A 27371-nucleotide genomic window follows, 5' to 3' on the forward strand; every position below is an offset into this window, starting at 1 on the left:
ATGTAAAGAATTCAAAGTGCCTCTTTAATAGTATATTTACATACCACTGAGGATTTCATTGTTGGTACCCCAAAAATCTGCTGGCTTGGATGGTCTATGATAGAATTCATCCCGATTTGCTGCTAAGATGAGCCTGCAAGCCAAGGAGAAGAAAGTAGTGAATCTGTTTTGATAAACTTTCATCTCTGCTTCCTATATGCTCAGCAAAAGTGCAAAATTACTGCCAAAATTGCTTCAATAGTGTTGTGTCATGACATACACATCTTTGCTCACATATGCTCATCTGTCCTCATGACAACCTATCAAAAGCACCACTGTATTTCTCCTTTAGACAGGAAGGTAAGAGCCATTGTAACAAAGTACTCACTAAATGTAATTTGCAATAAAAATACATTAAAAGTATACATTACACTTTATGCACAATCTGTAGAAAGAGAAAGCACAGATAGTCAAAGTGCCCTGCCCAACAGTTCAAAGTAGCCATAGTGCTCCTCTCGAAAGAGCTGAGAATATTACTGGCCTGCCAACTTCATTATATTTAGGTACTTGTATTATGAACTTTTGTATGGGCCACTACACCAGGGGCATAGCTGTGACTGACTTCAGACAGAGCACACCACCTTCTCCTGGCTACCTCTGTATTCTTTTGGGTTCTCAGCACAAACAGATCCTGCCTCTTTGCAATATGCAGGGGAGGGGGCAGGGAAGGTACACAGCATTGGGAAAAGACTAGTAGCGCATGTTTTGGACTCCATTCAGCACTGTGTATATCTGGTAGCACAATTGCGATGGAGAAGGTACAGAGAAGGGCTACCAAAATGATAAGGGGAATAGAACAACTCCCCTATGAGGAAAGACTAAAGAGGTTAGGACTTTTCAGCTTGGAGAAGAGACGACTGAGGGGGGATATGATAGAGGTGTTTAAAATCATGAGAGGTCTAGAACGGGTAGATGTGAATCGGTTATTTACTCTTTCGGATTTTAGAAAGACTAGGGGACACTCCATGAAGTTAGCATGGGGCACATTTAAAACTAATCGGAGAAAGTTCTTTTTTACTCAACGCACAATTAAACTCTGGAATTTGTTGCCAGAGAATGTGGTTCGTGCAGTTAGTATAGCTGTGTTTAAAAAAGGATTGGATAAGTTCTTGGAGGAGAAGTCCATTACCTGCTATTAAGTTCACTTACAGAATAGCCACTGCCATTAGCAATGGTTACATGGAATAGACTTAGTTTTTGGGTACTTGCCAGGTTCTTATGGCCTGGATTGGCCACTGTTGGAAACAGGATGCTGGGCTTGATGGACCCTTGGTCTGACCCAGTATGGCATTTTCTTATGTTCTTATGTAAAAATGCCAATGAGTAGTATATCCTCATTCTCCACTTCAGACATTATGCCAAATGCAGCTGACTCACTCTTACATCCATGTGAGCCAGGAAATTAGTTTGTGGGAGAAAAAGCATCTTTTCAGTTAAAAAATGACAAGCACTACACAATATTTTGGAGGGACACAAATTTAAAACATACAAAATTGTCATAGCCAAAATAAGAAAATTGTCAGCTGGTGTCCTATTCCCATGTGATGTTTATTTGCTATTTTCAGTTGAGAGGGTGTTGCCAGTGCTCTGAAATTAAGACAAACATCTTTTCTTTAAAAAGGCTCTCTGGCAGATAAAATGGACAAGCCCCAAACAAAATACAGCAATTAAATCTGTGAACACAGCCCATATTTTGGCTTTTGTTTTAGTAGAAACTAATAGGTTGTGTGTAAAACTGGTTATGTAAGGCAAAAATCTGTGCTTATCTTAACTATTTGTAAAGTGTCCTGGCAAAACAATGCAAAGCAAAACCAATATTTCTGCTCTGGATGTCATCTGCCAATTTACAGCTTCTGAAAACCACAAGTTTGAAATACTAGTCACTGCCAAACTCTCATGGAATTTATTTTATCTGTCATGCAGACAGCAGGAACAGGACACTTGTCTGAACACAAAATATAGGCTGACCTTTTGCTTTGCCAGTGTTAGATGCTAGTGACTATCAAAGACCAAATCTGTGTTCAAAGTGCATTAGTACAGGATGAATGATCAAACTGCTGTGAACAGCATTATGCCTTGCTCAGAGGCAAATCACATCAGCATAAGCTTTGCCAACTATGAAAACAGTTCTTGATGCCAACTTCCCACATTGTATGGACTACTTAATGTCCTTCTGCACTAGGCACTGGCACCACATCTGTCTCCTGGCACGGGAAGGACTCCTTCATCTGTCAGGTGGGGCATTAAATTCTTTACTTCACATGTGGCTCTTTTCTGGAAACCATCACAGACAGCCTCCAGCAGGGTTTCTCTATTCTGCATCAAAAAGCAAGTTTGCTACCATAAACTGCGTTTTCCGTAGATAGCAGAATGGATTACCCGTGTTTTCTTGGGTGACGTCATCCTGACGGCACAGTTTGGAATCTTCTCCAAGTAGCACAGCTGTGGTGCTCTGCTCATGCATGGCAGTTCCAGCAGGAATCTTCCACTCGCCTCTCCTCAAATCATTGTCAAAGATTCTAGTGGGAGGTGGGCAGGTACGCATGGTTAATCCATCCTGTGGAAAATATCATTTACGGTCAGCAAACTTGCTTTTTTCGGTCAATAAGCAAGCTGCATTAGCCCTACTTTCTTGGGGAGTCCCAAGTTATTTGTTGTGCAGGGTAGCACACTGTTTTGTCTACCACTTGATTTTTTTTTTTGCAATCTGTCTACACTCTGTGATAGTCTCTAGGAATGTTCTACTGTGCTCAGCATTGCTCTGCCTACTGCACTGTCAGAGTTTGATAGTTTGTCCAGGCAATAGTGAACCGAGAAGGCGTGAACAGAAGACCAAGTTGCAGGTTTGCAAATGTCCACGATAGGCATTGTTTTTCAAATGTGCCAAGGACAACATTGTGGACTGTACTTCATGAGCTTTAACCTTTCTGAAGAGAGGTAGGGAGGTTGTACCATAAGTGTTGAATGCAACTTGCTAACCAGTTGGTGAGCATTCTGTTATTGCCAACTCTGGTTTATTGGGGTCGAAGGGGACAAATTTATTGATCTCATCTGTAGCTAGGCATCCTTTCCCTATAATATGCCAAAGCTCTTTTACAGTTTAAAGTTGCGTAATGCTTTTTCTCTCTCATTCTGTGTGGTCTTGGAAAGAAAGTTGGAAGAGAGATGGAGTCAAGGTGAAAGGCCATAACTACTTTTGGTAAGAACTTCAGATGTGGCCTGGAGTACCACTTTGTCATGAAAGAACTGAAGGTATGGTGGGTTAACCACTAGGTTTTAAGTTTGCTGATTTTCCTCACAGAGATAACAGCCACGAGGAAAGGAACATTCCATGTGAGATAGTTTAGCAGTGCAGTTCGCATGGGCTCAAACAGTCCTTCCATCAAAGCCCTTAGCACTACGCTGATGTCACAAGGGTTGCTGGTTTCCTCACTAGAGTACACAAATAGAGTAAGCCCTTTATGAAACGGACTATCAATAGATATCTAGATATGGAGAGATTGCAAATTTTATAGTGATAAGCTGCAATAGCACTGAGATGGACCCTTACAGACGACGTCTGAAGACCTGAATGGAATAGATGGTACAAATAATCCAGTAGGAGCTCTGGTGTACAAGAGGGTCTATTGTATGTATTTTGCACCATTCTGTGTAACATCTCCACTTAAAGGCATAGTTGCAACATTTGGAAGCTTTCAGAGAGGAAAGGAGTACTTGCTGTATATGCTTTGGGAGTAGTAATGGTGCTAAAACCTGGGACTCAGACTCCATGCCTTTAGATAAAGGGACTGGAGAAGTGGATGGAGGAGCATCCTGTCTTCCTGAATAAGCAGATTCGGGCAAATTCCCAACCATCATGTTTGTTGAATTAAGAGTTGTACAGGATAAGCATACCTTGGTTGGTTGTCTTGACCACATAAGTGCTATGCAAATCATGTCCACCCTATCTTGAAAGCTTTTTTGTACTGTTCAAGTAATGAGCAGGATCAGAGGAAAGGTGTATAGCAGTCCTGTGGACAATGATAGGAGAAATACGTCTTGCGATTCTCTTCTTGGGCTGGGCAGAAGTGAACAAACCTCTGCAGTTTTGTGTTGTGCTCCACTGTAAACAGATGTCTGGGTGACCCCACTGGACAAAGATGTAGTTTGCCATATCCTGGTCTAGTTCCCATTTGTGGGGGTGAAATATCCTGCTTAACTTGTCCATTTGCACAATTACTATACCTGGTAAGTAGGTTGCTTGAAGTGTGATTGAACGTTTGGTCACCCAGTCCCATTTTAAGGTCACCTCTTTGCAAAGGTTTAAAGGAACCTAAGCCTCCTTGCTTATGTAAAACATAGCGACCTGATTGTCCGTGTGGATCATAACTGTTTTCCCACTCAGAAAACAATGCTACTAGTGCATTGCGAATCACTCTGAGTTCTAAAAGGCTGATTTGGTAATTGGATTCTTGAGCTGTCCATTGTCTCTGTGATTGGTAATGTAGCAAGTGTGCTCCCCAACCTCACGTGGAGGCATCGTTTGTAAGAATCAGTAGGTGAGGGCATGGTCTCAGGGGTGCATCCTCTTAATATCTATCTTCAGTTGTAGCCACCAACACAAGTCCTGCTTCATGGAGTTTGTTAGTGTCATTGTGGTAAACATTGACTTTGTTGTGACCACTGCGCCTTGAGGCCCCACTGCAAGTCTTCTCAGTCTGGTGACACCACATGGATGGCTACTGCCATATAACAGAGCAGGACGAGAAGCTTGTGCACCCTTGTTCTTGTGCGGTGTCTTAGTTAAAGAGCAAATAGTTACAAGCATTGCTGCCTGTTCCTGAGAAGAAATGCTCTCATGGAAGTGGAATCTATGGTTGCTCCAATGAACTGAATGGAACGAGTTGGTTGAAGGACTCACTTCTCATAGTTGATTAGGAAACCCAGTTCTTCTAGATAGCTTATAGTTTGTAGATTCATTCCCCCCCCCCCCCCCCCCCCCGTAAAGCTTCTGCTGTTGGGGATACTATTAGCCAGTCACTGAGATATGGAAAAATCTGTAGTCCTCTGCAGAAAAGTTGAGCCACAGATACCGCCAAGCACTTGCTAAAGACTCACGGGGCAGATGAAAGTCCAAAGGGGAGCACTTTGTACTGGTAATACTCGCATCCTATGTGAAAGCATAGGTACTGCCAGCATGAAGGGTGCATTGGAATGTGTGCATAAGCAACCTTGAGATCAAGTGAGCACATTCAAAATGGTACTATGAACAATTGGATTTCTCCCTCTAACATCCTGTTGAGTGGGCGGAAGTCTACGATTAGACAAAGATCCCATGTCCGTTTAAGGATGAAGAAGTATTGGGAATACAATCCCTTGCGCGTGAGTGCTGGTGGAAGATGCTGTACAGCTTTCTGCATTAACAGTTTCCTTGCTTCCTGCTGTAACTGCATGATGTGAGAAAAATCCTGAACAGGAGGGGGCTAAGTGAGGGATATCTGGGAAAGTTATGAAATGTAGATGGTATCCAAATCAGATGATTAACACCCAGTGGTCCAATGTTATCCTAGACCATGCTGAAAGATGTGGAAATCAGTAACCGTGACCTGGCTGACAAACCACCCCCCCCCCCCCCCCCAAAAAAAAACAAACAAACCTGTTGGTTCTTAAGAATCTACTGCTGCTGTTTTTGAGGCCTCCTCTCCTGTTTGCACACTCTTTGTGGAGGTTGTTACATGCTTGGGTGGTATTGCCCATACTACTTGTAGGATTTCTTTTGGAAATGTTTTTTTTATATTGGGAGTAATATCTCCTATAAGTAGGTGGCTGAGTGTATCGCCACATTTTGTTCCTTGATTTGTTCAACTGTCTCATTTAACTTGTTGCCAAACAGATTTGTCTCCTAAATAGGGGAGGTCTGCTAGTTTTTCATGGACATCCTCTTATTGCACTTGCCCTTAGCCACACTATGCAGCATTTATTTATTTATTTAGAGACTTTTATATACCGGTATGAGTGGGGACATCATACCGGTTCACATTTGAACAGCAGGTTTGAAAGTACTTATTAACAGGGAGAAAGAACTGGGAGGGGGATAACACAAGAGCAGCGTAGAAATGTAGCTTAACAACAGGCGAACATAGAGCTCCTTAATGTAAGGAATATAGGATAGTCTATATGGGAGATAGATGCATGCCACTATTGAGGTCGCCAATGTCCATAATGTTCTCAAACACTTCTTATACCGACCTCAATAGATGTCTCATACCTTCCTCCAGGTCTTGAAGAGGCTGTGGCGATATCTGTTCACCTGACTCTGATCGAAGAGCTTCAACTGCTGGACACACTCATACATGTACCATGTAGAACTGATGTTGCTCAATACGAGACGGTAACATTGAGCTGTGAAATACCTAATATCTGAAATCTAAGATTTTATTATTACGTTTCTCTAGTGGGGTACTGGCATGAAGCTTGGTCTTCTTTGCTTTCTTCATGGCCAATTCAAACACAACTGGTGTGTGTGGAAATTGGACCATTCTGTAGCACCGTTTTGTTTTTTTTTTTTTTTTTTTTTAAGTGAAACTGCAGATCACGTTTCCTTGCCACTGGAAAGCTAGAGTGTGGAGAGTGAGAAGACTCCCAGAATTTCAGCAGCACCTTGTCTAGGACTGCATGGGAAGGTAGTGCAGAGGGCTCAGATGGGACCTCTAAGATCTTTAAAATGTCGAATACTTCCTTGCGTGGGTCTGGCATCTCTCACCTTCACGTTTAGTGTAGTCCCCATTTTCTCTATGAACTTGGAATAAAGTTAAGTCTTCTGGTGATTCTTGAGGTCCGTCAGAGAGTAGTCCCGTAGACAAGGACTGCGATAATGGTGGTGAGCGGGCCACATACGGGGAGGGTGGAGCACTTGGATTTTCAACAATGATCATGGAATTTCTGCCTGATACCAAAGGCTTGGGGCTGAGCGCCCTGAGCAGAGATCTTGGACGTGGTTCTTCTGGGTACATGTCAGGATGATCGCTGAACTTGAGGCTGTACCCTGGGATGTAGCATAGAGAACAGGCATGTTCTTGATGTAATCTGTGCTCTAGCCTGTTTTGATTTCATATGCATAGACACTGATTAGCAGTCGGCAGGGGAATCCTGTAGTGAATTGGGGAATCCCTGAGTAATGCTCGACTTCTTGAAGGAGGGACAGCTACCCTGTCGATAACCACCAGCAGGGAGCAGAGTGGCTGGAATTGTAGCTGCTCTTCTATTGGGTCCTACCCCAAGGATTTAACTTTTCCTAGTAATATAGTTCTGTGTTTCCTGGCTGAGATTTGGGACAAGCCCGAGCAGACTTCAAGGTCACTCTGTGGTGACCCTAAAGAAATCACTGACAGGGATCTGGCAGGTAAGGATCATGGCTTATGGGAAAACATCTGTAAGATAGATGAATTGGAACCAATCTGCTTGCTGCCCTTGCTTTTGTTTGCGTGATGGCTCATGGGATGAAGATGTCTCGCTGGGAGCCTGATGCTTGTGAGAGGAAGTGGTGGGCTTGAGCTGTTTTAGAGCCGGCTTTTCCACCTGTTTAAGGTGTTTCAATGTTGCTTCACGCAAGGCTGCATGAACTGAGTTCCATGCCCTGGACCAACTCATCACGCCCTGGTGCTCTAGCACAAATGCGGTGTGTGGTGTTGCATCTGTTTTTGGTGCATTGCTCCGAGGCGTTACGTCTCTGCCATGGGCAAAGTTCCAGTGTGCGTCGCTCTGTGGCACTTCACGTTGTGATATGTCCCTCCGAGGTACATCGCTTCAATTCGTGCCGTGCGCTCTGCTGTGAAATGCAGATTTTCTTGGTACTGATGACTCACCCCATGGCGTAGTTGGGACCAATTACGCATGTATCTGCTTGGCATGTTTCTGCCTTAGCTACTAAGCAATGCCCTTAGGTGTATGGGCCTTTGGCTCCACAAGTTTACCCTGTGTAGGCGAGGCAGTACCCAGGTTGACCAACAATGCTCTTCTGCATTTTTCCTTATGGTGTTTTTCTAAGCCTGGCAAAGACTGTACAAAGTGGCGTGGTGATGGCAGATAGCTGCCTGATCTTATGTCCATCTTGTACAATTTGGTAATTTTCACTGCTCTATCACTGGGCTTAGAGACATCCATCTACAATGGGAGCAAGCCACCTGGTCCTGATTTGGGCCGAGGCACAAATAATACGAGTAATTGTGCCCGTCAGTAACAGACATTATGTCCACACTGACAATATTTGAATCCCGGCGCTTTTCTTTCCAACATGTTTAGCACTGTCAGGGAGAAAAAAAATTTGAAAAACCGAGGAGTGGAGAAGACCCACATCTGACCTGACAGATGAAAAAGCCTGAGAAGTCTTAAGTTGAAGATTCATACAGCAATTGCCGCACATGAGCAGAGCACCACAGCTATGGTCAAAACAGACAATTTATTTTGAATCACTTCTTGGCTATGTGAATAGCAGACAATTTTATTTTTATTCACATTTTGTGAGGTGAAGGCATGTCAGTCAATTTAGCACTAACTGGCTGAATGCTGCTTTGTACTTATTTCAACTGACCATTTCTCCCAGTACATTTTTTTTAAAGATGTAATCCTTTATAATCATTTAATGTATTTTTCTCCTTGACTTGGTAATTTTCACCAAACTACTTCTGCCTATTTCACAAGTAATTAAAAATCATTTCATGCAACCCACAACTCTAGTTAATTCTACAATCTTTGAAAGCCATTGACCTTAAGTTCAGGGACTGCAATTTTAACCTCAATTAAAACATTTTTTCCTAATAAAAATGACCATTGCCACAAGGATAAAATGGAAAGTGTTTAAAAAAAATTAAAGCTCTATTGTTTAAAGTGGGATTTATTTATTTATTACAATTGTTAAAAATGTTAAAGTGAAATATACAGACAAAATGTACTTTATTTCTAAGCAATTATCAAAGGAGTGGGACAAAAATGATGATGTTCTTTGCCAATCTCCTTCTCCCAACTGAACTTGAATGTTGCAATAAAATTAAAAAGTTTGAGAGCTCCGGGTGCCGATCTTTCTATTCCTTTGCAATCCGAATTCCTCTATTTCACAAGGTAAAAACATTTCGGTAGACACATCATCTGTGTGTTGATAGATCATTTTATGAACAAATCATTTAACATTATGCCCATCAGAACGGCAAAAAAAAGACAAGACAAAGTCAGAGTGGGAAAGGCAAAATGGCAGTCGCAACACAGATTCTAGCTGGGCCTGCTCTCTCCATTGATCTGATCTCAAAATTAACAGAGGCAGTCGTATCTGCCTTAACTGAGATACTTTCCTCCATCTCGGAACAGAGGTCAAATCAGCTATTTCTGACTAACTCAAACATCGATATTGCGGAAAGGAGGATTTTAATATTGGAAAACAAGATAACTGCTCAAGAAGGCAGACTGGTGAACTTGGAAAATTTAGCCAAATCTCTAGAAAAACTAGATTTAGAGAATAGCTCGCCTCGAAATAACCTACATTTTTTAATCTACCAGAAGAGATTAGGGATTCTGATCTGCCATGCTTCCTAGAAAATGGCTACCAGAGGCCTTAAACCTCTTGAACCTGCAAGGAGCTAAAAAGTCAAATGGGTCCACAGACTGGGAAGCCGGAAAGTCCAGACAGAGAATCATTCTTGCAAAAATTCTAAATTTTGCACTTAAAGAAGTTCTGCAGTCTTACAGGAAAATGCAAGAGGTAGAATATAAAGATATACCCGTTAGAGTTTAAGATTATTCACTGTCAGTATTCACGAAACAACCTGCTTTTAATCTGTTATGTTCAGTTCTGGCACAAAAACAAATCAAATTTCCCTTACAATACCCGGTTTGGCTTAGAGTTTGACATGATAGAAAAGCACAATTCTTTGAAGAAATTGAAAAAGTGCGGCAATTTGTTAATATCTTGTAAGGCTGGAAGTACTCTGAGCTCTTGGATTTGTTCCGTTGAGGAGCCCGATCATGTCCTCCCTCAAGCCTTCGGACGGAAGCCGTCCATATTTTCCTTATTCCTACTATTTTATTCAACTTTAAAATTTGGAAATATCAGATTTATTTTTCTAAATCCTCTGGGTCAGGTATGTCAACTGATGAGAAGTCTCAAGCTATTTGGGACTTCACACTAAGTCATTCTGTTGTCCAAGAAATTCCAGAGACTTAGTTATACCGGAGAGAACAGGATTGCAGAAAATGCTAGATACACACAGGAAATAAACAGAACTACGCTATTGAGGGGGGGGGGGGGGAAACATGGGAAGAATTCAGCAGAGTGGTGACACCAGTCCATTCCGGAGATGGCTGGGTGCCGGAGTCACTGTCGTACTGGAGATGACAAGACAATAGAATCATTGTGTCATCACAAGGAGGGGCATGACATGATTTCCTAAGAGTGAAGGCACCAGTACACACCAAAGGTGGCCAGTAAGAAACTGTCCAAATTCATAGCATTTAGTCTCCCCTGACACAACTGGGCATAATTTTGCATCTGGGTTGGCCTGAGTCTATCAGGAGGCCCTGAAAGGTTTTCTTGAGTGCACGTTTGTGTTATTCTTTTATTGCTCCTCATATTTATTCCAGGAGGGAGATATTAGCACCTGTACACATGTAGCATACCTCATGTTCTCCTTTGGAGGGCAACCATATATTGGTGAGTTTGAGAGGAAGGTAGCTGGGGAAGGAATGGGAAAAGTGGTGAAGAGGGGAGGAGGGAAGGGATTTTTTTTTTTAGTTCAGTCACCCTTTCAGTGCTACTCATTCAGGTTGGTTGTATGCTACTTTATAGAGAGCTATTTTGTTGGGGCAGTGGGGAGAGAGGATGGAAAGGGACAGTAAATTTCTTGGTCCGTTGGGGTATAAAAGTATGAAGTCATTTATGGATGTGGCAAGATGATACAGATGGAGGACAAGGCTGGGTGTTCTCTTTATGTAGACTTGTTTCATTCCAGGCAAACTTAGATTGTGAGCCCTCTGGGGATAGCGAAACACCTCCAGTACCTGAATGTAATCCACTTTGAAGCGCTGAAAAAGTGCGAAAAGCGGAATATAAACCTAAAAATAAATAAATAAATAGAATGGGTGATAGCATACGAATATCTTGGAATGTCAATGGGCTAGGGTCCCCAATAAAAAGTAAGAAGGTACTCCAATGTTTAAAAAAGAATAAAGTATCAATCGCTTGCTTGCAAGAAATATCTTTCTGAACTAGAAAGTGCAAAACTGAATAAAGATTGGGTGCACGTTTGCCATTTTTCTGCTGCAAAAAAAGAAAAAAGCTGGTGTGGCTATTCTTATTCATAAAAATGTGAATTGGCAAAAAAAGAAATTAAATTCAGGACTCGGATGGGAGATTAATCTTCCCAATTAGGATAATGAGTGGCAGAGAGATCACACTCTAATCTCTATGCTCTCAATGAGTATGATCACAATTTTTTTTCTCAAATTAGTAAATATTCTAATACATCAGAAAGGTGCTTTATTCTTAAACAGGGGACTTTAACTATGTTCATGACACACTGCTTGATAAACTACATTGTGGCACTAGGCTTAGTGCTATCAAGGGTAAGGGAATGTCATATCTATGTCAAAGATTACAATGTTTAGAGATATGGAGAATCCTGAACCCAGAGGTAAATGATTTTACACATCTCTAGGGCACATTCCTCCTTATCTCGTATAGACTGTATACTGGCTTCTCAAAAATTAGCAAGGCGGGAGATAGGCTAGTCAGGAATATCTGATCATTCTATGATATGGATTGATATTCAGCTATCAGATTTTGGAGTAGGGGAGATAATCTGGAAGTCTCCCAAGTTACCTGAAAGGAGATGCAGATTTTCAAGCATTTCTTCAAAACAAATGGGAAGATTTCGAAAGAAAGAAATAACCAACATATAGTTACCCATAAACATTTTTGGGAAGCTATGTAAAGTTGTTTTAAGTGGAGAAATTCTCATACCTAATTGGCAGGAATACACACCTTAAAACTATTTTACAACTAAAAGAGAAATAAAGGATTGCAAAGGAGGAAAGAAAAATGGACGAACCACCTAACTAAAAAGAATAAGTCGTAATATTTTGAAATTCTAGAAATTCTGAATATGTATATTCATCAGCGGCCCCAAAAAATGCTACAACGCTCAAAATATAACTTCATTAGATTTGGAAACAAAGCAGGCAAATTTCTAGCCAATGCAATCATAGTATGGTAAGGGACAACCTTGAACAACTGAAGACAGGGCTCTATTCTCAATATCGGGGCAGATACTTGTCAGGTTCTCAAATGTTTCTATGAACCATACTCTGAAGACTTATTTATTTAAAATCTTTTCTATACCGTCGTTCAGTATATTACCGTCACAACGGTTTACATAGGGGCACATATAGTAAATTGTACATGCATCTGTTCCTATTATTAGTAATGGAGGTGCCTGATAAGCTCTGTTACATAGTTTCATAATAATGGTTATATGTTTAGTGATGTCTAATCTGACCTGTGACTACAATAAAGTCTGTTAGATTATACATTCGATTAAGAGGTGTAGTAAACAAACCATGACATATATACATATAAACAGGCGGGTCAAATGAGGAAATTTTTTTTTTGTTTTGCTTTTTTAAAGATATGACCCTTCCTCAAATCACGGAGACGGTGTTTCCTCGATCTCCCCCTGGTGCAACCCAAGGATACAGACAACAGTTGATTTACGGTGCCCCTCTCCAGAGGAGAGCCAGAGTGGGGGTGGACACCGATGGCTCGTGTCCTTGGGCTCCTCTCGACCCCCCCCCCCCGCCCCAATGTTGATGTGCCTGACGGCGTGGAGATCCATGACTTTCTGGAGCCAAAATGTTTCTCAATTTTATCTAAGCATGCTCGATGACTTTTTGGGATCATTTGGTCGCAAAACCGACAACACCGGACATTATGTGATGCCCCCAGGCAAAGAATACAAACTTCATGCGGATCAGTCAGACATGGTCTGTGGGCACTTGGGGTATTGATGAAACCTGGAGGCAGCCATGCCTCGAGCCGGCAAATGGTCGGTGCAAGGCAGACACAAACACCAAAAAACCCCCAGAACCGGCCACAAAGAAGGCTGGAGGTACGAAACTGAGCCAGGCCATCCTGCAGGCTCCGATGTCCACTGCGGCCATGTGAGTTTGAGATCAAGGATGCATACACACACACATCGACATCTCCCTCGGTCTCCGGACATCTCAGTTTCCTGGTGGGCACCAGGCAATTTCAATACAGGGTCCTGTTTGGCCTTGCCTCTGCACCTTGTGTCTTCACCAAATGCCTGGCATTGGAGGCAGCAGACCTGCACCATCTGGGGCACAGATGCTCCTCTACTTGGATGATTGGTTAATCAAGAGCAGTTCCCAAGGGGGGATGCTTCAGTCTCTATGCTTGACCATTCAGATGTTGGAGTCTCTCAGGTTTGTCAACTACTCGAAGTCCCATCTAACTCAGTCATTGCGGCTGGGTTATTATCGACACCCACCTGGACACGGCAGAGGGAAGGCCTATCTTCCTCGTGACAGTGCTCATCTTGTCCTGGTGGGAGGACCTAGCCAATCTGGAACAAGGGGTTCTTTTTCAATCCCCCTCCTAGGCTATCCTCACCACCGATGCATCCACACTGGGGTGGGGAGCCCATGTAGAGGGACTCTGCACCGGGCCCGTGGTTGGCTCAAGAAGCTCAGTGCCAAATCAACTTCCTGAAGCTCCAAGCGATCTGTTACAGCCTGTGGGTGGGCCTGAGAACTTGGTGGAAGACCGCCTCAGTCGGGCATTTCGACCCGAGTGGTCCCTGGACTCGGCAGTAGCCAACATGATCTTCCATCTTTGGGGAACTCCAGACGTGGATCTGTTTGCCTCCCCCTGCAACAAGGTGGAGTCCTTGGATGCCACTGCCCACCACTGGGGCAAGGAGCTTCTGTACGTGTATCCTCCATTTCTGCTGGTGATGAGGATGCTCCTGAAGCTCCGGCAGGATGGGGGAACATGATCCTCATAGCCACCTATTAGGCATGGCAGACTTGATTCCCACTCTTGCAGGACCTCTCAGTTCAGAACCCGATCAGTCTGGGGACCTCCCTGACCTTAATTACACAGGAACAGGGCAGGCTGTGCCATCCAAACCTCAAGGCATTGTCTGACGGCCTGAATGTTGAAAGGTTAATATTGCAGCACCTGGCATTGTCTGACAATGTCTCTGGAGTTCTGGTTGCCTCCAGGAAGCCTTTCACTAGAAAGTCATACAGCCTGAAGTGGAGGTGGTTTGCAGTCTGGTGCGAGCCAACACGGGTTGGACCCATTTAACCGCTCCACCCCAAAGCTCTTGGATTGTCACACCTGTCAGAAGTTGGTTTAAAAAACAACTCTATCAGAGTGCATCTCAGCGCCATTGGGGCATATTACGGGGTGAATGGCATGCCTGCCTCAGTGCAATCCTTGGTTGGGCTGTTCATGCGTGGTCCGCTTCAGTTGAAGTCCCCTCTGCATCCTTCGTCTGTATCCTGGGATCTATGTGGTCTTGGCTTGCTTCATGAAGGGTCCCCTTTGAACATATGCACTCACGTGACCTGAAATATCTGACCTGGAAGGTCATATTCTTGGTTGCGGTCACCTCAGCGCTTGGGTCAACGAACTTCAAGCGTTGGTAATGTACCCATCTTATACAAAGTTCTTCCGTGACAGGGTGAGCACAGAGAACCACTCTAAGTTCCTGCCTAAGATGGTATCGGACTTCCATCTGAACCAGTCTATTGTCCTACCTACCTTCTTCGAAACCTCATTCGCACCCAAGCGAATGGGCCTTGCATACTTTGGATTGTAAGAGGGCCTCGGCATTCTACTTGGAGAGGACGGCAGGCCATAGACAGTCCACGCAACTCTTCATCTCGTTTGATAAGAATCGAATGGGAGTTGTTGTGGCCAAGCACACCCTGTCTACCTGGCTAGAGGACTGCATTTTGTTCTGCTATGCGCGAGCAGGATTGCAGCTTGAGGCCCATGTTAAGGATCAATCTGTCCAGGCCATGGCAACTTCGGTGGCTAACTTGCGAGCTGTTCCCATGACATAGGGCTGCGACGTGGAGTTCTCTCCATATATTCACAGCTCACTATTGCTTGGACAGAGACAGCCACTAGGATAGTAGCTTCAGCCAATCTGTCCTCTGTAACCTTTTTCGAGTCTATACCCAACTCTTCCACCTAGGGCCCTGTTTTTCGAGTTCAGGCTGTCTTCCTCCCTTACCAACAGCATCAAAGTGTTTTTGTTTTGTTGTTTTCATCACAAGACCAAGCATTTAAGGCTAAGTTGTGTGATACTGCTATCTGTGGCAAATGTGGGGGTGAACTGGGAACCTTTATACATAGTTTATGGAGTTGCCCTGCAGTTCATAAATTTTGGGGATAACTTCAGACTTATTGTACAAACTTGCTCTACTTTACTCTTCCGAATGATCCTTTGGTTTGGCTCTGTCAATTATGGAATTATTCATCAATATCTCTGAGAAAATAAGATTTTAGATAAGGCTAGCTTAGTAGTAAAAAAAAAACACACAAAAAACCCCCCAATCCTATCTACCTGGACGGGGAAGAAAGGCTTAGTTCTCACCCACTGGGAGTCGAGAATGATTAAACTACTGACTTTCGAATACTTTACCGCAAAAAATCTCTCCAACAAAAAGTATGGAAAAATGTTGGAGATTTGGGAAGCCTTTATAGCTTCTCTCCCCATTGGTGAGAAATGCAATACTGAATTTATAATTGATGGCCTTCCTAAAGTATTGGCTAATTCAGAAAAGGAAAATATGGGTTAAATTGACCTAAGCTTACATGTGTGTGTATGGATATATGTATCTGTGTACATGCATATATATATTCCTTTATCTATTGACTAAACATTACATCAACTGCCAAAGACTATGGCATGTTTATAAAAAAGGTTTTACATTAATCAGGGAATGCTCGTCATCCATAAATACCAGCTCTTTTGTTATAATCATCCAGGAGAGTTGGGGTAGGAAGGGATGAGTGTAATGGGAATTAAAGAAACAATGACGGCTTCATATGCTGTAGAACTATACTTTTCTGGATGTACTGTTTGACACTGGTTTGATAAGTATTTTGGCTCATTGTTTCCAAAATTCAATAAATATTTTAAAAAATTTAAACACTTGATTACAGTAATTTCCTTGGTGACAATGTGTACAGTTAGAACAGTACAAACCTGCTTGTAAATAAAGGCAACTTTCTGGCTGAACCAAGCAGAAAGGAAAGCTGACTAGGGATGCAATCTTATTTAAACATAAGAGACTCAAATTCTGTGGGCCAGGTGGAGTTTGGGCACATTATGGAGGTAATGTACTTGCCAGCTAAAAAAACAAACAGCTGGTTGGGCCTTTGAAAGCCAAGGTCCACTTCAACAATGGAGCACTGCTGGACTTGGATTCGAAGGCGGATTCCACTCTGGTTATTAGCCAGCAGAGAACCATGCATTTTTAGTGTAATTAGGAGAAAACAAGAGAGGAAATAATTTGTCACTTCATTTTACCTCACAAAGTACCAAAAGCTTTATAAAGCTGTACTGGTTTTGAATTTTATAGGTGCTGGTACGAGATGGAGGTGATCTTCCTAAAAACACAAACAAAAAAAACCAACCCCACACACAAAATGCCTCTCCACCATAACATTCCTCTGCTGCATTCCATATGTTCCTCTAGGATACAGAGAGGTCACGCACTATCATTGCATGGCAAAGATGATTTTTTGATATTTCAAAAATAAATGTCATCTAGTCAGGCGTTTAGCATAATAAAACATGTTTTTAAACCCCAAGCACATAATCTGACAGTTATTTGAGTGTTCCTGGCTATGAATCCTATCCTCAGACTCTTGATATATAAACCTGCACAGTCTATTGATTGCCTATGCTTATGTCCATCTGCCTGCACAGAGTGCCAACTCACAAACTGATTAGCCCAGAAGTGCCACAATGAGTTAGAGCCTACATATTACAAATGCTAACACTCTGCTCAACTAATATTGCTACATTAGCAACCCATGACTCCTTATACTTTAACATGCATTGACATATAGGTGCCAGAGAACACCTGAATAATGGGCAATGCAGAAAGATTATATATGCTCGAGTAGTTAACGTTTAAGTACTTTGAGACAATACATAAAGGAAAAGCCATATCACATCACAGAGTGCCAAACAGAGTAAAGGAAGGAATTCCACAGTACTCAAGATCAGACACATGGCCTCTTCCCAAAAAGTGAGTCTAAGTCAACAGTAACCGCTTGCATAAAGAGTTTTTATTTGCAGCATGTGTAGATTTGTTTTGTACAGGGAAACACATTCCTGATTATTTGAGTTGAGGGAAAGTAAAGACTAGAAGATGATCAATTATCTCAAAGAGAATCTGAAACTTCTAATTCAGCCTGGAGAAACCCCATCAGGGCCTTGCTTTGGCCCAATGTATTCTTTAAGTTTACTAAGGTCCATTCCATGGATTCATTTTATTTTGTATAAGAACCTAAGATTTGCCATACTGGGTCAGACCAAAGGTCCATTAAGCCCAGTATCCTCTTTCCAACAGTGGCCAAGCCAGGTCACAAACACCTTGTAGGATCCCAGGGAGTAGACAGATTCTATGCTGCTTATCCCAGCTACACTAACATCTTTCACCATATCCTCCTCCAGCAATGAATTCCAGAGCTTAATTATGCATTGGGTAAAAAATAATTTCTCCTATTTGTCTTAAATATATCACCTAGTAACTTCACTGAATGTCATCTTGAACAAGTAAACAATGTATTTGCATTTATTTGTTCCACTCCACTCATTTTATAGACCTCTATCATCCCTCAGCCGTCTTCTCTAAAGTGAACAGCCCTTTAGCCTTTCCTCATTTTGTTCACCCTTCTGTTACCCTTTTTTAATTCTATGTTTTAAGAGATGTGGTGATCAGGACTGCACAAAATACTTAAGGTGTAGCCACACCACAATGTGATACAGAGGCATTATGATATTCTTTTTTATATACCATTCCTTTCCTAATTTCTAGCATTCTATTTCTTTCTTGGCCGCTACCACACACTGAACAGAGCATTTCAACATATTCATGACACCGCCTAGACCCTTTTTCCTGGGCGGTGACTTCTTGCATGGGGTAGCTATAGTTTGGGTTGCTCTTCCCTATATGCATCACTTATTTAAAGCTTGTATATACTGTCATTACATATTCAATTACAACAGTTTAAAATAAATACAATAGTAAAATCAAGAAATTACAAAATAATCCAAAATCACAAAAACATCTTAATAAAACAAATAGATTACCAAAATAAAAATATAACTGTATTAAATAAAAGACTAAAAGACAAAGTTAAAAAGCGTGCCTCATTCTTCAAAAATTCAAAAAGAGATCCTTGCCACAACAAGTTCTTCCATTCCTTCAAAGGCTTTTTAAAAAAGTCATGTTTTTAGATTTATTTTTTTTTTAAATCGTAAAGTCTGCTTGCAGCCTTAATTCAGTCAGAAAAGAATTCCATATTTTGGGTCCTGCTATTGATATGACTCTCTAACCTCACTAACAGGCCGATATAGTACAGTGCGCTCCGGCATTTGGACGCACGTTTTCGACGCGCTAGCTTTACCCCTTACTCAGTAAGGGGTAACAGTGCGTCGAAAACGTGCATCCAACCCCCCCCCCCCCCCCCCCCGAGACTAACAGCGCCCACAACATGCAAATGCATGTTGATGGCCCTATTAGTCATTCCCGCGTGATACAGTAAGTAAAATGTGCAGCCAAGCCGCACATTTTACTTTAAGAAATTAGTGCCTAACCAAAGTTAGGTGTTAATTTCTGCCGGCGTCGGGGAAGTGCACAGAAAAGCAGTAAAAACTGCTTTTCTGTGCACCCTCCGACTTAATATCATAGCGATATTAAGTCGGAGGTCCCAAAAGTTAAAAAAAGTTAAAAATAAAAAAAAAATAAAAATATAAAATGGGCCCGTGGCTTGAAAACCGGACGCTCAATTTTGCCAGCGTCCGGTTTCCGAGCCCGTGGCTGTCAGCAGGTTTGAGAACAGACGCCGGCAAAATTGAGCGTCTGCTGTCAAACTCGCTGAAAGCCACCGCTCCTGTCAAAAAAGAGGCGCTAGGGACGCGCTAGTGTCCTTAGCGCCTCTTTTTACCGCAGGCCCTAATTTAAATAAATTAACTTACTGAATCGCGTGCAGAGGCCTGTGCGCATGCCGGGAGAGCGGGCACTTGGCCTGTAAGATGGGCTATGCGTGCAGAGGGTACCACCAAAAGACCTTTATTAAATGATCTTAAGTTTCTTTGAGGGGTATAAACATGCAGTACCCCATTGAGCCATTCTGTTTTTTCACCATTAATAAGTTTGTGTAAAAGGCAAAGAACTTTAAATCAATTCTGTATTTTACTGGCAACCAATACAAAGAAATTAAAATTGGTGAGATAAGATCAAACTTTCTACATCCAGTTAAAACCCTAGCTGTAGTGTTCTATATAAGTTGCAATGGTTTTGTCGTACTTGCCGGGAGGCCAATTAAGAGGGCATTACAATAATCTAAATTTGAAAATATTAGAGTCTGAAGTACAGTAAAAACTTTTCCTGAATCAGTAGAAGTTTTAAATATCTTAATGTAAAGAGTTTATTATACAAACACAACCAGGACATGTAAAGTAATGAAGTATTCAAATGAAAAACCCATACACCAAATAATTTATTCCGCCATAGTTAAAAGTTGTACAATGGCCCCTTTATGGAGGAAAAAGACCTCAGAACCCAAGTGTAAGTTTTATACAAAACTTATACACGGGTAGGTCAATCATTGATCTTTGAAAAAACCTCCCCATATGCCTTTATTACTATATTGAATTTTTGTTTCAATGTTTCTTCTTTTTATTAAAAATCACTGTTTAATTCTTATTGTGATATCCGAATAGAATTTCTTTTTTTTAAAAACTTCCACATCCTCCATAAAGGGGCCATTGTATAACTTTTAACTATGGCGGAATAAATTGTTTGGTGTAAAGGTTTTTCATTTGAATAGAGGAGTTTATTTATATCCATCTCTAATTTTCCTACTAATGTACCATTCAATATACCATTGAATCTTGTAAATTGTTACTCTGTTTCCTTATTAGTTTGTTAGCTCCTGTATTCATAGTTATTGTTCCATGTAAAGGCACTGCTGAAAAGTTACAAGTTATTTGTAAACCGATACGATGTGCAAACAGTTGTCTGTATATAAAAAAAATTCTAAATAAATAAATAATGTACTTTCTCATGTCCAGGTAGCTGTCTATTATTATTCCTACATCTCATGTATGGGTGACTTTTTCAAATGGATTCTACTGAAATTGAATTAAAGAAGGGCTATTTACATTATTAAACAGAAAACTGAGATTAATCTCAGTTTTATTGAGGTTCAAAACCAATTTTGCACTTGCCACATTAAATGTTATCTGCCATTTGGATGCCCAGTCTCCCAGTCTTGCAAGGTCTTCTTGAACTCTCACAATCCTCTTGTGATTTCACTTTGAATAATTTTATATCAGCAAATCTGATCACCTCACTCATTCCCATATCCAGGTAATTTATGATTATGTTGAAAAGCAACAGTACTATTATAAATAGGAGGTTAGGGGACACACAATAAAGTTACTGGGTAATGCATTTAAAACTAAGAAAATATATTTTTTTACTCAATGCGTAATTAAGCTCAGGAATTCGTTGCCAGAGGATGTGGTTAAAGCTATTAGCATAGCTGCATTTAAAAAAGGTTTGGACAAGTTCCTGGAGGAAACGTCCATTAACAATTAAGGAAGAGTTGCAGAAATCCACTGCTTATTCTTGGGATAAGCAGCATGGAATCTATCTACCCCTTGGGATCCCTGTGACCTGGCTTTGCTACTGTTGGAAACAGGATACTGGGTTTGATGGACCCTTGGTCCGACCCAGTATGGCAAGCCTTATGCTCTTATCTAAATCCCAGAGGCATTGCCCTATTCACCTTTCTGCATTGAGAAAATTGATTATTTAGCCCTACTCTGTTTTCTATCTTTTAACCAGTTCTCAGTCCACAACAGAACATTGCCTGCTATCCCATGACTTTTTAATTTCCCCAAGCATTCTGAGCTAAAGCATTAGAGAATAGTACAATTGTTAAAACAGTAAAAAAAAAAAGTAAAAGGAACTAAACAGCAACATAAAAGAACAAAATCAAGTTACTAGTCAGAAAAGTAAAATCTGGAGTCTGTGCTCTAGCCACTGTCCTTTACATAAATTAACCTTATATTAATGAACCTTAACAGACTTACCGTAACTCTTACAAAGAGGGATACAAATTTCACATTTTTAATCTAAGCTTTATTTTGTAAAAAGGGCTACTCAGATACAAATTCCATGTGAGCAGGATTTAAATTTCCACACAGTGGGGCAGATTTTAAAAGCCTACGCGCATAAATCCAGGTGGATTTACGCACGTAGGGGGGGGGGGGGGGGGGTGTTACGCGCGCTGGGCCTATTTTCAAAAGACCCAGTGGCGTGCGTAAAGCCCCAGGATGTTTGTAAGTCCCGGGGCTTGAAAGAAATGGGCGGTCTGGGGGCGGGGCAGGGCGTGGCCAGAGGCCTCTGTTAGGCTGCTGGGCCGGAGGATCGCACGCCAGCACTCGACTGGCAGGCGTAACTTCAGCAACAAAAGTAAGGGGGGGGGGTTTTTCAGGCTGGGGGGCGGGACAGGTAGGGGAAGGGAGGGGAAGGTGGGGGGGGTGGTGGAGGGAACAAGGAAAGCCAGCTGGTCTCCCCTAGGGCTCGGCATGCGCAAGGTGCACTAGTGTGCACCCCCTTGCGCATGCCGACCCCTGATTTTATAACATGCGTGTGGCTCCGCGCGCATGTTATAAAATTGGGTGTTCATTTGTGCGCGCCGGGTAGCACGCACAAATGTACGCTGCGCACGTAGGTTTTAAAATCCAGCCCAGTATGTTAGCGCTGCCGTAAACACACCTGTAAGCATTTTTGGAAACAGGGCGTGGATCAAACTTAAAGAAAATGATGCACATGGGTAATACCAGGTGGCTTCTTTGGTGCTTTCAAACAATGGCAATACAGGACTCAATTGTGACAACCTGTGAATAAACAGAAAAATTATTAAAGTATGGTATCCTGCCATTTACCAAGTATCAACTTTCCCCAGCCCTCATAGTGGGACTCTGTGCTCCCACTTGCCATTAAAGGCACCCAATATTGAAAACAGAACACCAAAGACATCTCAATGAATTGTATTTATCTGTATCAAGCTAAGGCATCCTTAAAGCTTCAAAATGTTATTTAAAAAAAAGGGAATGTAATACACTACTTTCAGAGGATAAATTCTGACAGGCAAATTTCCAAGTCCCATGAGAAAGATCTAATGTGTAGGGATTTTTATATCTCCTTTTTAGTTTATTGCAGTGCAGCTAATTGTTCATGCCTACTAACAGGTGTAACAGGCGATATTCATGTTTGAAATGAATGAAAATCTGATATCTTCCATAATTACTAAAATCAAGTGTTCTCCCCCCACCTTGTCTATAGGAAAAACCCTTTTGTACATAAGCCCACCTTGAACCTGTGTGGATGGGCGGGTAAGCCAAATATAGAAATAAAATGCTTGGTATGTAGAGCTCTAGAAGGACTAAAACTGCCTCCCAAGTTACTTCATGAGGACAAGGACTTTTTGGAGGGACCGTTTTAAGGGGTAGAAAGAAGCTGATTTTTTTTCATTTTGAAGGTAGGATCTTACAAATGGGAAAAAAGGGAGGAGAACCCATGTATAACATTTGGAGCACTTTTCAATTTTTCCCCTATTGAAATTGACCTCCCCTTGCCAGATCAAGCCCATTTTCAATAGAATAGATACCAAGCCCTGATGAGTTAACTGATAGGCAAGTTATCATACTTAAGGACAGATTTAGCCATTACATTAGACCATTTTTAGGCTGTAGTTAAAAAGCACAAAAATATATTCATATATCAGAATGAGAAATTACTACTTACCTGATAATTTCCTTTTCTTTAGGACAGACAGATGAATCCAGAACCACTGGGTTATGCACCTCTACCAGCAGATGGAAATGGAGCAAAGTTGACACCACGGTATATACCCCCACCTACAGTGACATCAGCCTGCCAGTATTCTCTGAAAAAGCCAACTGTGGACAGACAAAAAAAAACTTAACAGATAACCATTCCAGTACTCGGCCAACAGGAAACACTGAGCTCAGACAAAGAATGTATTAACATTAGTCTAGAGACTGGATTAACACTTACCAGTACTCCCTGGAAATTGCAGTCACGCAGGAGGACCACAGCACAATCATTCAGCAGCCAAGGGAGGGAAGCTGGAGTCATCTGGCTGTTCTAAAGAAAAGGAAATCAGGTAAGTAGTAATTTCTCATTTCTTAGCATCCAGACAGATGAATCCAGAATCAGTGGGATGTACCCAAGTTACTCCTGAATACGATGGGAGACTGCCCGCGGTCCAGTCAAAAGCACACATGCAAAGGCTGAGTCCTCCCGGGATTACACATCCAGACAATGATACCTGGAAAAGGTGTGTAAGGAGGATCACGTCGCAGCTTAGCAAATGTTGATGGGAGACAATCTCCACCCATGACACTGCCCGAGCCCTAGTGGAATGAGCCCTAACCTGATTAGGCAACGGCTGTTTAACATCCACATATGCAATTGTGACTACCTCCTTAATCCGGCAAGCTATTGTAACCCTCGAAGCTGGCTCGCACTGTTTACTTCCACCGTGGAGGACAAACAGGGGATCCATCTTCCTGACACATCTAGAAACCTCTAGATACCTCACGATATGTCTCTTAACATCACAACAAGCGATATTCCACCGCATCGCTCCCTACCCAGAGACTGCAGGGAAATGGACTGATTCGAGTGAAAATCCAAGAATACTTTTGGCAAAAAGGAAGGAACAGTACACAGCTGAATAGCCCCTGGAGTCACTTGAAGGAATGGCTCCCAGCAAGACAAAGCCTGCAGCTCGGATATTCTACGCGCAAAACAAATCGCCATAAGAAACACGGTTTTCAAGGTCAGTAACCGCAAGGAAGGTTAAGCCTAAGTCGAAATGTAGGTTCCACGAAGAAATCCAAAACCAGATTTCCACAAGGGCACTGGTAATAACAAGGGTGGATGAAGATGTTTCACTCCTTTCAAAAAAAAAAAGCCACATCTAGATGACCTGACAAGGATCCACCATTTACCTGAACCCTGAAACAGGGAATAGCCACTACCTGTACCTTTAAGGAATTAAGGGCCAACCCTTTATACAAGCCATCCTGCAAAAATTTGAAAATGATCGGGATATTGACTGAATGAGGAAGAACCCCTCAATCTTCACACCAAACCTCAAACACTGGCCAAACTCACACATAGGCTAAGGAAGTGGAGAACTTTCTCGCTCATAACAAGGTGGTAATCACCGCAGTAAAATATCTATGCTTCAGTAAGCGAGCCCTCTCAAGGGCATACCATAAGACAACATTGAGTCAGATCTTCATGAAGAACAGGCTCTTGCCACAACAGAATTATTAGGAAGGGAATGGTTAATAAAATGGAAAATGTAATAATGCCTCTATCATCGCTCCATGGTGAGACCGCACCTTGAATACTGTGTACGATTCTGGTCGCCGCATCTCAAAAAATATATAGTTGCGATGGAGAAGGTACACAGAAGGGCAACCAAAATGATAAAGGGGATGGAACAGCTCCCCTATGAGGAAAGGCTGAAGAGGTTAGGGCTGTTCAGCTTGGAGAAGAGATGGCTGAGGGGGGATATGATAGAGGTCTTTAAGATCATGAAAGGTCTTGAATGAGTAGATGTGACTCGGTTATTTACACTTTCAAATAATAGAAGGACTAGGGGGCATTTCATGAAGTTAGCAAGTAGCACATTTAAGACTAATCGGAGAAAATTCTTTTTCACTCAACGCACAATAAAGCTCTGGAATTTGTTGCCAGAGGATGTGGTTAGTGCAGTTAGTGTAACTGGGTTCAAAAAAAGTTTGGATAAGTTCTTGGAGGAGAAGTCCATTAACGGCTATTAATCAAGTTTACTTAGGGAATAGCCACTGCTATTAATTGCATCAGTAGCATGGGATCTTCTTAGTGTTTGGATAATTGCCAGGTTCTTGTGGCCTGGTTTGGCCTCTGTTGGAAACAGGATGCTGGGCTTGATGGACCCTTGGTCTGACCCAGCATGGCAATTTCTTATGTTCTTATCCTTGTATGCTGGAAACCTGAGGGGGGGAGAGTCTACCAGGAGCTTTCACAGATGCGCATACCATGGTCTCCTGGGCCAATCTAGTGCCACCAGAAGCACCATCCCTCGGATTCTTGACCCTCTGAAACATTCTGCACAACATGGGCCATAGGAGAAAAGCATACAGTACCTTCTCCTCCAGTCATTCCTGCATGAGAGGATCTATGCCCAATGACTTTGGATCTCTCCGGCGACTGAAGAATCGAGGAACGTTTGCATTGCAAGAAGTCGCCAGCAGGTCCAGAAATGGAAGGCCCCAGCGGTCCACACTTAGCTGAAATGCCTCGTCTGACATTACCCATTCACCTGGGTCTAAACTCTGCCTGCTGAGAAAGTCTGCTCTTATATTGTCTTTTCCTGCAATGTGCGAGGCTGAGATCTGCTGAAGATGTACTTCCACCCATTCCATAAGTTGGTCTATTTCCTGCAACACTTGCTGGCACTTGGTTCTTCCCTGCCGATTTGATGTAGACTCCTGTGGCATTGTCCAACATTATCTGGACCACTCAACCCTGCAACCTGTCGCTGAACTGCAAGCATGCCAACCAGACTGCATGGGCTTCCAGCCGACTGATGTTCCAGAGACTCTTCTGCACTACAGCACCCTTGCACTGTCAACTCTTGACAGTGAGCTCCCAAACCCTCGAGACTTGCATCTGTTATGAGTACTAGCCAGTCTGGTGATTTTAGGGAAACTTCCTTTCTTAGATGATCTGCTTGTTACCACCACTGTAGTTGAGAGCAGACCTCCATCGTTAGGTGGAAGCGAATCAAATAGTCTGGAGACTGAGGGCTCCAACAAGACAGCAGGGAGCGCTGAAGAGGACGCAAATGCACCCTCACTCACAGCACCACTTCCAGGGTCACTGCCATCAATTCGAGCACCTGTAGATAAGAGCACACTGTCAGGCGTATTGTATTCAGACACACCTATGCCAACAGCTTCTGAATATGACCCTCTGGCAGGAAAACCCTGCCCTACTTTGTGTTGAACTAAACGCAGAAATACTCTAGCAACTGAGATGGCTGAAGACTGCTCTTGGCCAGGTTCACCACTCAATTGAGCTACTCCAATAAGGAGATAACCTTGCAGGACACCAGGAGGCTCACTTCCAGAGACTTGGCCCGAATCATAAGTGTTCTAGGACAGCAGGATGTTAGTCCTCACATATGGGTGACATCATCAGTTGGAGCCCAGCACAGAAAACTTTTGTCAAACTTTCTAGAAACTTTGACTGGCACACTAAGTCCAGCATGTAGCTATCCACCTGTCCATGCAGGGGTCCTCTTCAGTCTCGTAACAAAGAAGTAAGAAAAAAATAAATAAAACAATGGAGAAACCCAAATCCGCAGGGTGGCAGGCAGGTTTTCTGAGGACTAACATCCTGCTGTCCTAGGAGAATATCTGTTATAGTTAAGCAACTTTGCTTTCTCCTAGGACAAGCAGGATGGTAGTCCTCACATGTGGGTGAATACCAAGCTATAGGCTGCTCCAGGATACAACAATGACCAGATACTCAGATGAGTGCCAACAGACAAAACCACGGCGCTGTTGGCAACAGAGGGAGACAGCCTGAACCCAAACAATGGGCCCTAGGCAGGAAGAGTTGGGTTTACAGCTGAAAGATTTCGAAGGACAGATTGGCTGAAGCTACTGTCATGTCGGCCATCCTTGTCCAAACAGTAGCGAGCAGCAATCATGTGGAGAAATTTTCACGTCGCAGCCTTGCAGATTTTGGCAATGGGAACCGCTCGCAAGTGAACAACCGAAGCTGCCATGGCTCTCACAGAGTGAGCCTTGACACGGCCTCCAAGCTGAAAGCCTGCCTGCACATAGCAGAATGCAATACAATCTGCCACCCAGTTTGACAGTTTGGTCACCACAACTCCCAATCTATTCTTATCGAAAGATATTAAGAGCTGC

The 27371-nt window shown here is 42.4% G+C and overlaps 1 protein-coding gene across 3 annotated transcripts in view; it reads right to left on the reverse strand.

The window, feature by feature from the left end:
• The window catches only part of TANGO2 (transport and golgi organization 2 homolog), a 116473-nt gene that overhangs the window by 83660 nt on the left and 5442 nt on the right, over positions 1-27371 (reverse strand). The window contains exons 1-4 of one of the 3 annotated variants that reach the window (XM_029571283.1): positions 23431-23522; positions 23158-23312; positions 22126-22247; positions 45-133 (exon numbers count right to left, since the gene is read on the reverse strand). In XM_029571283.1, the coding sequence (XP_029427143.1) occupies positions 45-133; positions 22126-22181 (145 nt within the window). In that variant the 5' untranslated portion in view covers positions 22182-22247; positions 23158-23312; positions 23431-23522. Of the gene's footprint in view, positions 1-44; positions 134-22125; positions 22248-23157; positions 23313-23430; positions 23523-27371 lie in introns of those variants that run through there. The other 2 variants (XM_029571284.1, XM_029571282.1) reach the window with 2 other exon arrangements.

Source organism: Rhinatrema bivittatum, chromosome 11 (genome assembly GCF_901001135.1).
Source record: "Rhinatrema bivittatum chromosome 11, aRhiBiv1.1, whole genome shotgun sequence".
NCBI lineage: Eukaryota > Metazoa > Chordata > Amphibia > Gymnophiona > Rhinatrematidae > Rhinatrema > Rhinatrema bivittatum.